The 15108-nt window shown below is 35.4% G+C and overlaps 1 protein-coding gene across 1 annotated transcript; it reads left to right on the plus strand.

The window, feature by feature from the left end:
• The first annotated feature begins 5037 nt into the window (after nt 1–5037).
• LOC116117566 (TBCC domain-containing protein 1) lies at nt 5038–14841 on the plus strand. The gene is made up of 9 exons (XM_031403576.1): nt 5038–5607; nt 6648–6788; nt 7569–7949; nt 8457–8561; nt 11945–12085; nt 12414–12617; nt 12711–12803; nt 12979–13090; nt 14333–14841. Exons 1-9 carry the CDS (start codon nt 5128–5130, stop codon nt 14374–14376), a joined length of 1701 nt encoding a protein of 566 aa, XP_031259436.1. The 5' UTR covers nt 5038–5127; the 3' UTR covers nt 14377–14841.
• The last annotated feature ends 267 nt before the right edge of the window (nt 14842–15108 follow it).

Raw genomic sequence — 15108 nt, forward strand, 5'->3', positions numbered from 1 at the left:
CGTAATTACTCCCCTATCCAACTATCTAAAATTATTGTCAAAATCCTATCCAAAATAATGAACCAAACGTACCTAATCTCCCATTGTTTGTTGTAGGGCCTGGACCATATGGTGGTTAGTTGTTATTGAATAATATTTCAGGCAGGATAAATTAGTAATTATTAGACAAATATATTTTGGGAGATATCATATCATGTGGGATCGTAAATAGGGATTAAGGTAATAGATGGATGTAACGTAATCAACGGGGTTGTCCTTTAACTGCTTATAACAACTTGTTTTTTAAGTTATTGAACGCCATTTATCTCATTTTTATTATTGTTGACAACTTTGGATAGCAACCTTTATTATTTCTCGTCCAACTACTTTTATTCCTATCAAAATTATATCAACAATTATGGTATCTGTGGACTTTAAGCCCATGCCTGCCCATTAGGCCTTTTCCTAAAAAAATAATATATATAAATAGTTCTACTACAATAATGTCACAGTAATAATCTGGTAACATTATTGAGCTAATTTAATATTATATGGATTGGAAAAGCAAATGAAATGTTAAAAATATGAATCCCATAAAAGAAAAACTTGTAACATTAAGCAATGCTTTTTAACAAACTACAAGTTATTATTTAAATGTAAGAACTTGGCATTGGGTCTTAACATATTATTATTATTTATTATTTAATATTGAGTATAGAACTCTTATGTCTCATTTATTTAAAAGTTAGTTGTTATTAGAGTGTATCACGGCATTGACGCCAACGCAACATTAGGTAGAGAATAAAAAATTGATCAAATGTAACAAAAGATTGCATTGTTTTATAATGGAGCCCGATCCATTCCCATCTGTGCGATGCTGGTATTGGAAACTTGTTTTTAAGTTGTAAGGAATCTATGCCATCGACTTTTTAATTGTGTTAGAGGCATCATACAAGCCCATGGGTAATATAATGACAACAAATACATGGATCTTTACAAACTGAGGCCCGCCATGGTTAATAGGCCTCTGAAAAACTTCTCTTGAAGAACACAACCCCAATTCCTCCAAGGCCCAGTATTAGGAACTATTTTCGTGGACCACAAACATGAAATGAAATTTAGAGTTAACGACATGTTCTCATCCAAAAAATACCCATTGACAAATTCATACCCACCAACTTTTTAAATACCCTTTTAGTACCCACATGCCGCAACACATTTTTTTTAGCAATTTTCGTTGTGAGAAAGGGAAAAATTGTCAAAATTCTGTTATTGTTGAGGGCAGAATGGTCAACAAACATTTGGCCTTCGGAGAAAAAGAAAAGATAGCGGCCAATGCACGTTAGCAGTGTCATCGTTGGCGATTTTTGTCATTTTTTGGCTGATGTCAACGTTCAAAATCACTTCCAAGACCACTCGTAGAATCTCCATCATCTTCTCTACAAAGTTTGTCGTCATCACTCACCATTTCCCACCACCACCTACATTCGCACAACTGCCTCTTCAAGTTGGATTTTCAGTCGATTTCTTTGCCAGAAATTCACCCAAACACCACCATCACACTCCCCATAATGCACTTTACAAAACCCTTATGTAATGACTCTTTCTAGCTAGTATACTTGGAAAATATAATACATTAAAAACACATAAACATATTAGTAAAAGATAATGGGCCCGAAAATTTCTTTAATTTATATATAAAATTCTTTACATTGATAAAAGTCTCATGTACATAAGCTCAAAAATAGTAGACAGTGGTGCCATTTCCTTTCGCCTCTCGACGTCCATCCGACCGCTTCTCATCTATTTCCTGCAAAAACAAAGAAAACAACGGAGTGAGCGCTAATTGCTCAGTAAGTAAATCCGCTAAACTAGCCTTTTCTCTCCGTTGCTCACATTTTAATTTCTTTCCTTACATTACTTTATTCTTATCTCTTTGTTCTCTCTTTCTTTCTAATTTCTCAATATTTCTTCTCTCTTTATTTCTTTCTAATTTCTCACTACTCATGGTGGTAGGCATAAGCCATGCATAAGTGTGATGCACATGCACAAATGCATGAAGTGCACATTTTTCTGTTTTCTATTCTTATTCTGTATTTCTTTCTTTTCTCTATTTCTCTTCTTTCTTTCCTTCTCTTATGCTTTCTTATTCTTATTCTTATTCTTTCTTTCTTATTCTTATTCTTTATTTCTTATTCTTTTCTTGCTCATTCTTTCTTATTTTTTGCTGATCGGACTCGGTTGAGGCATGGATTCGGAACCCTAGCCGTTTGAGTGTATTCTTCTTTCTTGGGTACAGCCCTCATCCATATGCACTCTTACAGGCTATACCAATTCTTCTTCTTATTCTTAGGCCGCTCACTGAAGGCGGTGTGCATGCGGGAAAATTCTTCTTGTCACTCACGGGTTCCCCATCACAACAACCTATTCTTTTCTTCTTTTAGAGTATTCTTTAATAACGTTTCTTTCTTTCTCTCTATTCTTTAAGTTCTAGTGCATATGTATATGCATATATGTAGATGGCTCATGCTCATTATTCTTTCTAAATGCAAATGTTTAAATGCCAGGATGCCATGTAGCATAAAAATAAGTTTCTCTTTACCATCTATAAGCTCATGTCAATTCATAAATGAATAAAACTCATGCGTACACTTCTCTTAGACATTTCATCAAACATATTGCATGCATAATCAAATTCTAATTTGGCTACCATTCTATCTCTTTCTCAAGTCACCAATATTTGGAGTAAAACTCCATCAAACAACTACTAAATCTGTCCAAAACAATACACTCCCAAAAATTCTACTCAACTCTTTCTAACTTCAACCAAACTTCAATGAATCATCATACAACCAATACCACTTCTCATGGCTAAATTTCACTCATCAATAATCATCAAACTCATTAATAATTCATCAATTTCATCAACAATTCTCAAAATCATAAGCATATACATATATGTAAAATCTCTACACACTTAATTTCTCAAATCATAACTTTGGTTGGATTTACTCTCCTTGTACTTGAGTAAGTCCACTAGAATCTCTCTTTGTTTGGTAGACTTGTTATTTCTCTAAAACCTAAGCATAAACACTATAGGAATTCAACACTTTTAAAAATTAATCCCACCTCTATTGCAAGAATTCTTACCTTTGGGTGCTTAGGATCAAATCTCTACCAAAATCCAACCAAAAGCCCTCTAAAATTCCTTGGAAATTTGATAAAGAGATGAGAGAAATTGAGAGTGAAGATGGCGTGAGAGGGAGTAGAGAATGATAGGGTCTTTGTGCTTGAAGCCTTAATATCTCATATTAATAGGCATACTTTCACATTTTGCCCTCAATCAAATATCCTTATTTTTCACTCCCCACATTTTCAACTAATTAGGGGTAGAATAGTCATTTTGCCCCTAAGGAAGATTTCTCTAGAATTCTCAAAAATTCTAGCCGGCTCTTCACCTAGGCGAAAAAATCCAGAGAGTTCTTTGCCTTGGCGAAGTCTGAAATTTCTGACACAAATTTGGGCAAAAAGTTCATTACCGCGGCGACAAAATTTCTTTGCCGCGGCAAAGTTTACAAATGTCAATTTTTCAATATTTCTCCTTGAAATAAGCAAAACTAAGGGCATAAAAATATACATAAGTTACGTACCTCAATGTGAGCGTTACACCTTACCTCCATCACGATCCCTTGCTAGCCGATTGTAAGCTGTGCACCTCGCAACCTTTCAACTTCCAAGCCGATTTCTGGTGTCGAAAATCGTCCCTGTCACAACCAATTGATTCCCTGGATCTTCCTCTCCAAAAGCCCCAACATTCCTGATTCTGTTTGCTCATCGATCGTCGGCAATTGAAGCTTACCCACCCTAGGGTTTTTTGAGTTTTGATCGATTAATTGGGTTTGATTCGTTCTATTTTTGTGTTTGTTGGGTTGAAAAACAATCGAGGAATGTTTATTTGTAATATTTGTGATTTGTTTGTTGATTTTCTGGTAACCGGCAACAATTGTTGGCAATGGAAGATGATAAGAAGAGAAGAAAAAGAGAAAAGTTTTTTAGTAAATTACTTTATTTCCCACCCAAATAAGAGGAAAACCTAATATTTCAATAATAACACAGTATTTTAAAAGTTTGAATGGATCATTTTTTGGGTGAGAATATGGGAAAATGCTATCCTTACTCACTTTTGTTAAAATAATATATAGTACCGTACTATGCTATATTTACAAAAGTGAGTAAGAGAAGTGAGTAAGGCTAACATTACTCGAGAATATGTTGTTAACTCATGAAAATTATCACCATTGAATCAATGAAAAAAATCTGATTCACGTATCCTATCTCATCCGAATGCTGTTAGGATTCACTTAATGTTGTCATAACTGAATTCAGTCTAATATAAGTCTCTAGTCCATCATGATTTGAAGAGTATGTCATACCGTATTGTCTTTTACCAACCAGACCAAGATATAATTCAAAAGGAGTAAAGTATATTCATTGTACTTTAACCTGAATATCATGAAAATAGAACCAAGCACTTCAATGAATACTTAAAGCTTTGATTAGTTTGATTTTAAGAGGTTTATTATGAAGAAAAAAAAACTATCAATTGAACCATTTCAATACAATGCTCAAACTGATCAAAATGACAAAATTATGATTGTGATTAGATGATAAAGAAAACGTTCTTTTATCATCACAATGACACTCCCTTCACATAATGGTTGATTGTACTTCAAAATCGGCCTATAACAAATATCAATCATTGCTGTCGACCCATTACAATCTATAACTGATATATCCCATCCTTTTTAAGCACAAAATTAAACTACCTTCATACACAGTACACACTCTCAACTTAGAAAATCAAACAATCTGAGGTAATGCAACCCACGTGATACTATAACTACCTGAACGACACGTCACAATCTCATTCGTTTTGTTTCATTATTACTGTTCAATAGGTCCAATCAAACACTGCCACACCATAAGTCTACGTATACCAAACTCCACCTAATTATTTTCCTACTCAGCAACAACTTATTCATTTCGTTTCTCTCCAAATAAAGATCTACAAACACTTTCTCTTCTTTTCTCTCGCCAAAGCTCACTCACTCGCTCACTTTTTTCCATTTTTTTTTTTAAATTAAAAGAATGACCGACTCAATTGAACCATCCACGTCTTCACGGGAAGATCCGGACCCCAATCCAAATCTGAATTCCCTAATTCATCCGCGGAGGGAGCCCTTTGAGCACGGCCTTTTGCCAATTTCCAAGCTCATCTTCACCGACCCGATCCAGAGCCTAATCCCGCTCAAACAGAAGCTCGCCTCCGCTCAGCGAGTCAACTCGGAAATCCTCGCTGAGTCGCTCCAGATCTCCGTCGACCACGCGCGGCTCGTTCTTGATACCCTTGCTTCAGTTCTCCACGCGGAATCCGACCCGATTGTCAAAGCCCGGCCCGGAGAGATTGACTCGGTTGGGGCGGATTTGAGGGATCTGATACTGTTTTTGTATATACAGTCGTATAAGAGGTTGTTGCCGAGGACGCACAAGGACTCCGCCTCGGTTGCTGACGTGTGGCCTTCCACGTCTGCTTTTGATGGATACTTGTCGGCGTTATCGCCGCTTCAGGTGAGGGTTTTCCTGGTTGTTGTTGAAAATTGTGCAATGTGCTTCTAGTAGGATGATTTGGTTTTTATTGCTTTTATTGACATTAGTTTTTTAGTTAATGGAATTGTGTTTGATTGTGTTTTATCTGCTCTTGTTCTAGGTTGGTTTTAAAATGTTGCCCTGTGATTTCTGTTGTGTGTTGGGTGCAAATTCAGAAATAAATTGGTGTTTTGATTCATTATTTGAGTTGGATCACTAGTTTGGGAGCGTTCTGTGTTTATCGCTTGTGGATGATAGAAATTTTAAAATATATACCCGAGTATAATGCCATATTTGTTTAGACAGCTCAGTTGTTAAGTTTTTTCTGAAGATTGTTCAAATTCATTCCGCCTTTTGGAAATAAAGAATTGCTGCATTTTAGAAATGCATCTTGGCAATCTGTACGACATATTGCAACTTTTATTAATTTTGGATCTTTGGATGTGGAAATTTTTGTATTGTATTTGAAATGTGCTTGTGCTTTTCAGTATTTATTAACTTAAGTTTTATATGTGAAACTCTCTTGGGCATTTTAGCTTTTTAGTATGGTGTTTCTAGCCTTAACTTATAAATCGTTGACATTTGTGAAAGAAAATATGTTTAAAAATAGTGTTTTGTAGTTTACTGTTTTTTAGGTTGAGCCAAGTCATTTGTTTCCTTACCATGTCTGGTACTTAATCTATTCAATCTATTAACTTCAGATACATTCTCTTGCTCAAGTGAATGTACCTTCTCATTCTTCACCTGTAGCCATTATAGGATGGATTGGATGGGAAATACTTAGAGTAGCTGTAGTATCATAGAGATTGATACCCTGCTGTTTCTACACAGATGTTACAAAGTGTACTGCTAGTAAACTTGCAAGAAATGTGAATTTGACCACTTATGGACATCTACAATTTATAAAAATTATGAGTACAGTTGATATGTTGTCATTGAAAATTTTGACTGCAGTCATTTTGTTTTGTTATTTTCTTTTTTTTTTTTGGATTTAGACTTAAAGCCTGTTGTTCAAATTGCAGCTTGTGCGAAGCAACAGCCGTCGGTTCATGCCTTCACAAACTGATGAAGAGACTCATCAGTTGTCCTATTTGCAAAAGCACATGGGTAACATTCTTCATCTTTTGGCGGAGCCTGCTGAGGGGGAAGGTGAAGAGTCTTTGGTATGTCATAATACTTTTCAGTTTATCGAGTTTGGTGAAGTTTATACTTTTTTTTTTTTTTTTTTTGGGTAAATTAAAACTGGACTATTAAAACTGGAAGTGGACTTTAAACTAAAGGCGAAATGCAATTTTTTAAAATGTTGGTGTTTTTGGCATTTGACTTGGTAGAGCTGGTAGACAAGTAAGGTATATTACAGTGTGCTGGAGACATAAATATATCTGTACTGTATACTGAAAGAGACCGGTATGAGCTCTCTTGTAACGCCTACCAAAGTTTTCTGAAGTTTGGAATATTAATATTGAAAGGTTATATGTTTGGAAATTTAATTGAATTATACAAACTATAATATGAGCACTTTACCTAAATAATCTCCTTCCATAGTGAATGGAGATATTTGAGTCATCATTTGGCTTTGATAATTACCCTGCCTGATGCGGAGTGCATCATCTAGTTGAAGTGTGCTCATTTCTTACCTTATTGTCCGGTGGTTCTCTGTTTAATATTGATTCTCATGGTGGACTGGGATACTTTAGTTGTGATTTGGCTTGGACAAAGTCACCTGCTTGTCATGTGGGTTACATCATCGTTGTTATTTGTTATGATTTCATGAGTTTGTCCTACCAACCTCTATCTATGTTTCTGTGCGTGTGTTTAGCAAATATACGGTTTCAACTCTTTGAACTGTGTGGAAATTTGCTATTTGTCTTATGGCATCTATATTGTGTGTGCTCACTGTATGGCTGTAGGTTGGTTGTAATTTACTGGTTTACCCTTTTTAGGTTTTGAGCGTGGAAGGATTTGAGCACCTTGGGTTTCTGGTTCAATTTGGTGATAAGGGATCTGAAGGAATTCCTTTAAGCCAAGCTGCTCCATTTTTTGCCAATTCAGATCCGGACATGCCTGCGGTACCCGTACCTGCTGCACAAGTTCATGAGTGGATTCTACAGAATATAGCTTCTGCTCTGGAACATCTTACTGAAAGAGCTTCTGCAAAAGAAAATGGGCCAGCCAATGCCTCTGATCCAGATGTTGCAATGGCTGATGCCTGCACAAGTTCAGTCAAACCCTCAACAAGTACCAGGGGTCCAAGTTATATTGAGGGGATCTCAAAATCATCATATGTAAAGCAAGCTTCAGATCTTAAAGGTTCTTCTGTGAAGGTTAGCTTTGAAACTCAGATTTTGAGTAGTACTTATGTTTTACTGTTAGTCTTCATGATTACTATCTTATTCCCTCTTAAATTTGTGGTTATTATCAATGCTATATTTTCACATATTATTCTCAGCTTACTTTCTCTTGGCATTTACTACTAGCTTGTTCAATTTATGGTGCTTAGGGTTGTTACAGGTGAATCTGGAACCAAGTCTGCCAAATTTGACCTAATTTCATTTTTATAATGTAATAGCTGTAGAAATTATAGAGGCTGGTAATAGCAAGTAGGTGGATCCATTTTGTTTAGAATTGAGATTTAAATCGTCCTAAGCTGATTTGTCAAGGCTTAACTTGTTATGATGTAACAATCTGAAAAGAAACATATATCTGTTTTCATTTGTGCTTCCATCTAATGTGCATTTGCATAAGCTTTTAGTGCTCCATGTGATTGTAATTTTTTTTTTTTTTTAAATTTCATTTTTGAATGCTTTTAACAGTATCTTATATGATTGCAGGTTATCAATTGTCATGATTCTGTCATTTACATTTTAGCACCTTTGAGATATGCCACGATATACGGATGCTCAGATGCTACCATAATTCTTGGAGCCGTTGGAAAGGTAATAATGAAAATGTTNTTTGTAAATTAAAACTGGACTATTAAAACTGGAAGTGGACTTTAAACTAAAGGCGAAATGCAATTTTTTAAAATGTTGGTGTTTTTGGCATTTGACTTGGTAGAGCTGGTAGACAAGTAAGGTATATTACAGTGTGCTGGAGACATAAATATATCTGTACTGTATACTGAAAGAGACCGGTATGAGCTCTCTTGTAACGCCTACCAAAGTTTTCTGAAGTTTGGAATATTAATATTGAAAGGTTATATGTTTGGAAATTTAATTGAATTATACAAACTATAATATGAGCACTTTACCTAAATAATCTCCTTCCATAGTGAATGGAGATATTTGAGTCATCATTTGGCTTTGATAATTACCCTGCCTGATGCGGAGTGCATCATCTAGTTGAAGTGTGCTCATTTCTTACCTTATTGTCCGGTGGTTCTCTGTTTAATATTGATTCTCATGGTGGACTGGGATACTTTAGTTGTGATTTGGCTTGGACAAAGTCACCTGCTTGTCATGTGGGTTACATCATCGTTGTTATTTTTTATGATTTCATGAGTTTGTCCTACCAACCTCTATCTATGTTTCTGTGCGTGTGTTTAGCAAATATACGGTTTCAACTCTTTGAACTGTGTGGAAATTTTCTATTTGTCTTATGGCATCTATAGTGTGTGTGCTCATTGTATGGCTGTAGCTTGGTTGTAATTTACTGGTTTACCCTTTTTAGGTTTTGAGCGTGGAAGGATTTGAGCACCTTGGGTTTCTGGTTCAATTTGGTGATAAGGGATCTGAAGGAATTCCTTTAAGCCAAGCTGCTCCATTTTTTGCCAATTCAGATCCGGACATGCCTGCGGTACCCGTACCTGCTGCACAAGTTCATGAGTGGATTCTACAGAATATAGCTTCTGCTCTGGAACATCTTACTGAAAGAGCTTCTGCAAAAGAAAATGGGCCAGCCAATGCCTCTGATCCAGATGTTGCAATGGCTGATGCCTGCACAAGTTCAGTCAAACCCTCAACAAGTACCAGGGGTCCAAGTTATATTGAGGGGATCTCAAAATCATCATATGTAAAGCAAGCTTCAGATCTTAAAGGTTCTTCTGTGAAGGTTAGCTTTGAAACTCAGATTTTGAGTAGTACTTATGTTTTACTGTTAGTCTTCATGATTACTATCTTATTCCCTCTTAAATTTGTGGTTATTATCAATGCTATATTTTCACATATTATTCTCAGCTTACTTTCTCTTGGCATTACTACTAGCTTGTTCAATTTATGGTGCTTAGGGTTGTTACAGGTGAATCTGGAACCAAGTCTGCCAAATTTGACCTAATTTCATTTTTATAATTTAATAGCTGTAGAAATTATAGAGGCTGGTAATAGCAAGTAGGTGGATCCATTTTGTTTAGAATTGAGATTTAAATCGTCCTAAGCTGATTTGTCAAGGCTTAACTTGTTATGATGTAACAATCTGAAAAGAAACATATATCTGTTTTCATTTGTGCTTCCATCTAATGTGCATTTGCATAAGCTTTTAGTGCTCCATGTGATTGTAATTTTTTTTTTTTAAATTTCATTTTTGAATGCTTTTAACAGTATCTTATATGATTGCAGGTTATCAATTGTCATGATTCTGTCATTTACATTTTAGCACCTTTGAGATATGCCACGATATACGGATGCTCAGATGCTACCATAATTCTTGGAGCCGTTGGAAAGGTAATAATGAAAATGTTGGTTCCTATAATTAGAAGATTGAGTGGATCCCTGATTTATATTTGCTTGATTAGCAGATCTCATTCATTTTATCATTAATTCATTTACCTGTTTACTGAAAAACTGTTTTTTGGTAGTTTTATAAAATAAAAAAATGAAAACTTTTTGTGGTGTTAATGTTGGAAAATGATTTGTGTTGGAGCTTTTAATTAGTTGGATGAGGACAATCTTTTTGTAACTTTGACAGAAAATAATTCCGTCTTGGTTGGAGAATATACTGTCTTACTGGCTTTTCAGCAGAAAATAACTGCTCAATCGTTAACTGACTAATTGATAGCTTAGCAATGTATACTTTGCATGCTTCCTGTGAGGAAGGTGGGATGAGCAGGTTGATTTTATGTGGGGCAAGTCGATTCTTGACACGTTAGTGGGCTTTGGTTTTTCTAAAGTTTCAGGATAACTTATCCTTTTCTCATACTTATTGAGATTCTGTGTTGGCTTGAGTTTGGTTTTTTGTAGTGTTTGATTACTGGATTACATACTTTTTATGTTTTTCTCTCATTATTAGATTTTGCAGTTTCTTATTGAAACAGAGGGTTCTTCTCCATGTACAACTTTCTCATTCTGCATTCTGTGTCCATCAGTCATCAAAGAACTGTTCATTGAAATATTGCTTTTGAGAATTAGCCAGTGATGATGAGAATGTGCTCTAGAAAAGCAGTCAATTTTCTGCCTTTTTTTCATGTTGTTTATTCATTGGGTCACTCAGTCACTAGCTAATATGCTCTCCCAGCTCTGCCTTTGAGGCTTAGTGGGGAGAGCTAGCAGCATGTTCCCTCCCTCCAACTAAAAACTTTAATGACTCTTATTTGTATACAAAAACCTTTGAAAACTCAGCTTTATGATGCCTTCAATTCTGATGCATGTTCATACATGTTAGCACAAAATAATGTTATAAACTGCCTTCACCTCAAGTACACTTTTTTGGCTCATTCAAGATGACTGATTACTGTGCTTTTTAAGCCAATTAGACAAGATATTGTTGACCCATTCCTTTTATAGCTGCTAGAAAGAGGTTTTATCAACTAGGATGTGACCTTGGACATACATGTGACAAGCGCTTTCTTTTGCCAATGACATGAATTCTGTCATCAGTTCATATTTATAACTGGAAGATGTGTATGTATTATATGGAGACTCCTTGTAGTTTATTGGTATAGGAAAATGATACCAGGACATCAAAAACTTTTATAATTTAGGTGGTCCTATATTCGTAAGATTCTTCACTCTAGAATGCTATTTTTCTTAAACTGCTTTATAAAGGCTTTCAAACTCCTATGCAAATTCTTTTGTTCAATAATGGTGTCTTAAAAGGGGTGTTATTGTCATTGCATAAGCTATGTGCTTTTATATACTATCATTATGGGAAATGTCGATGTAGTGTATTTTTTGCTTGACAGTTTTCTTTCAGATTTTTTTTTTTTTGTTTAATCTTTCTTCCCTATTATATCTATTAAATCAGGATATTTATCAATAGCTATTCTTTCCTGTTATATCAAGTTAATTAGGACATTTATGGCTAGCTATCAACTCAACATGCCCTTGTATCCCAGATGAAAGTTTATTCTCAGAAGTCGTAATATATGCTTTTGATTCCTTTACAGTCTGTAAGAGTTGAGCATTGTGAGCGAGTTCATGTGATTACAGCAGCAAAACGTGTTTGCATTGCCAATTGTCGTGAATGTGTATTCTTTCTGGGAGTAAACCAGAGACCACTCATTGTTGGTGACAACCATAAACTGCAGGTGCGTGTGTCAGTATATGTAAAATTGTATTCCCAGTGGCAGTTTATTTTTTATTTTACTCCTTGATAGCTACAGTTGGTTTAATCTCTTTACATTATGGTAGTGCTTATAACTACCCATCTTATGTTAAACCAAAAATTTTGACTGAAAGTGACACATTATGTTGCCGCAAATTAGCTTAGCTTAGTGTGGAGTTGTTTTAGCTCTAGTGAGAAGTGATTTGGCGATAAATGATATCTGAGTAGATACCATAGTTGTGGAAGTATTTCAGAGAATCTTGTGATAAATTAAATATTCTTTGTAAAAATATGGTTACAATTTTTGTCAGGTGGCACCATACAATACATTTTATTCTAAGCTGGAGGAGCACATGGCAGAAGTTGGTATTGAGGCAACTATAAACAAATGGGATGAGCCCTTGGCATTGGGAGCGGTTGATCCGCATGATTCACTATCTCATCCGGCTGGTGTCTCTGATGTTCAAGCTGAATCAGCTTCACATTTAGACCCAGACCAGTTCACAAATTTCTTGGTATACTTCTGATATTTTGGGTTCAAATTTAGGCTATTTTTATTGTTTTTCTCTGTTTAATTGTAATCATACCTGTTATTTCTTGATTCACAGATCCCAAACTGGTATGGAGGTGAATCCCCTGGGTCAACGAAGGACAACCCATTTCCATTACCAGATGCTTATATGACGTCTCAGCAGAGAAATGTGTGTGCACTGAATTATGCTAAATATTAACAGATGACTGGATGATTTATTTAACATCTGTTTCGTTATCTTTGTTTGCTTGTTATGTTTGTTATAAGTGATGCTCCACAAGTTGCTTGTAAATTCTATTAACCATATTATGTTGGTTTTATGAAATGATTTCTCTTTTCTACAGCAAAAGAACTTGGGTGAGATTAAGCAACTTTTGAGGGAGGCACCCCTTGAAGAAAATCGGAAACGGGAATTATCAAGTGCACTCCATGTATACTTCAAAGACTGGTTATATGGTAATTATCATATTTTGATCTTTGTAGCTTTTATATTTGAAAATAAATATTCTTGGTTCTGTTGCTCAAACCTCTTCTCATTGTATTGGTTGATGTTATGCTCTGAAGGCTTTATGTGGCTTTGAAACTATAGAAAGGTCATAGGAAAAAGAAGTATAAAGGTGATATTGTTGGGAGATCTTGTGTCTATTTTAAAACAAACGTCGGAATGCTAAAGTATAGTTTCCTTATCTTTGTGTACAAATTTCCCGTCCCATTTATCCAATCCATATTCTGTAGTCATATAATTTTCCCAATCTTGTTCCCCTTATTTGAATTAAGTTATTGAAACTGAGGTTTTGATACTTCTCAATCATGGGATTTATGCATCCCTTCTTTTAATCCTTTTGATTCATCTGTATAGATTTATGTCTAGGATTTTGATAGATGAACTTACCTCATATGTGAAGCCATTCTCTGTCAGAAAGAGGGTTTCACCGGTTTAAATTTTCTAAGCTTGTATATATGTAGAAGTTTCAACTGGGATGGTTTACATAGGTTCACTTTCTGCAATAGTGGAAAGTACACAAGTATTTGGTCACCCAAAGCAGGAAACACTAAGAAAGCAAGTTTGCTTAGGTCTGGATTTGTAGGCTTTGTGTGCATCTAATCCCAGTAGCCTACAACACAGGATACACTCTCTCCACCACCATAACATTCCATCTGGTCTACAGACTGTTGGTGGGTTGTGGAGAACTGACATTGTGAAGGATGTCTATACCATACTAATTGTAATTGGTAAAGGAATGCATTTTAAAATTTTGAGATTTTGTTGTATACCTTTCACTCCTTTCTTGTCTTGGGTTAGACAATAAGTATTAGTTGCAGTGTTAGATTTCTTTGTATTGCCTCTTACGTAGTGTTTTATAATTGACTCATCTGTGTGGGTTCTGTAAGAAGTTTTAACCAGCTTGTGTTTAACAGTAAATGAGAATTGGGAACTGATACATCCTGAGGTTAGGACTTGGATGGCACTCAATCCAGACTAAAATTTTCTGTGGTCAATCTCTGGGATGCGAGCAACCAATGCCCATTCTAACATTCATAGATGAACTTTTACCTTTGATTTGAAATTTCATGACACCAAATATGAAGATGTGTAGAATTAAACTTTCTATCTTTGAAATGCTATACCACTTTTAATATTGTTATTACTTATTGCAGCACGATCAGTATATAATTATAATTCTCTTGTAATTACAGCCTCAGGAAATATCCGTCAGCTTTACTGCCTTCAAGGTGACTAATACTGTATGAAGATGCTATGTCACGATTAAGGATCTTAGACAAGGAAACTTTCCGTCTGGTTCAATTTCTGTTTCTACCCTTACCAAGTTCCGTTTGCCATTTCTGTTGGTACTACAGGCTGCTGAGACTCGACCCTATGTAGATTGGGGTGGTACTCCTTTATGCATTGAAAATGGTGCACAGAATGCAATTAGAAACACATTGGCTAATCTCGGTGTAATATTTTTTGGGAAAAAAAAAAATCTTACTGTAATATTTTATTTACTTAGGCTTGCAGTCTTGTGAAGTTTTCTTTTCATTTAATTGTGGCTCTCTTTTTTGGGGTCTGGCCTAGTGCAATTTAAATGGCAACTTCTTTAATTTCTGAGCTTCTCCCATATCTTTTCTTCCCTTGTAAATAATGATTCGAGGTGTTGAATGGTGTTTAATTGATGATTTATTCAGGTAGGATTGAGCAATTTCAATTATCATTCTGGAGATGAATTGAACTTAGAGTAGTAGGTTTGTTGTTTCTTGCCAAAGAAAAAGAAAACTGTATGGATTTTCTACTGGATAAGGGAGATGATGAAGGCTTCCTCCCTAGGTACCGGATTAATCATACATTGATGGCGCTAATTATAAAGCTAGCATATAGGGGTGAGCTGGGACTGAAAAAGGGTCTCTTCACTATTCAGGATACTTAACTCGGGAATTTTTATTTTTCTGAAAAAACTTTTAAACTTGAATCGGGC

The sequence above is a fragment of the Pistacia vera genome, unplaced genomic scaffold (assembly GCF_008641045.1).
Source record: "Pistacia vera cultivar Batoury unplaced genomic scaffold, PisVer_v2 Contig818, whole genome shotgun sequence".
Classification (NCBI taxonomy): domain Eukaryota; kingdom Viridiplantae; phylum Streptophyta; class Magnoliopsida; order Sapindales; family Anacardiaceae; genus Pistacia; species Pistacia vera.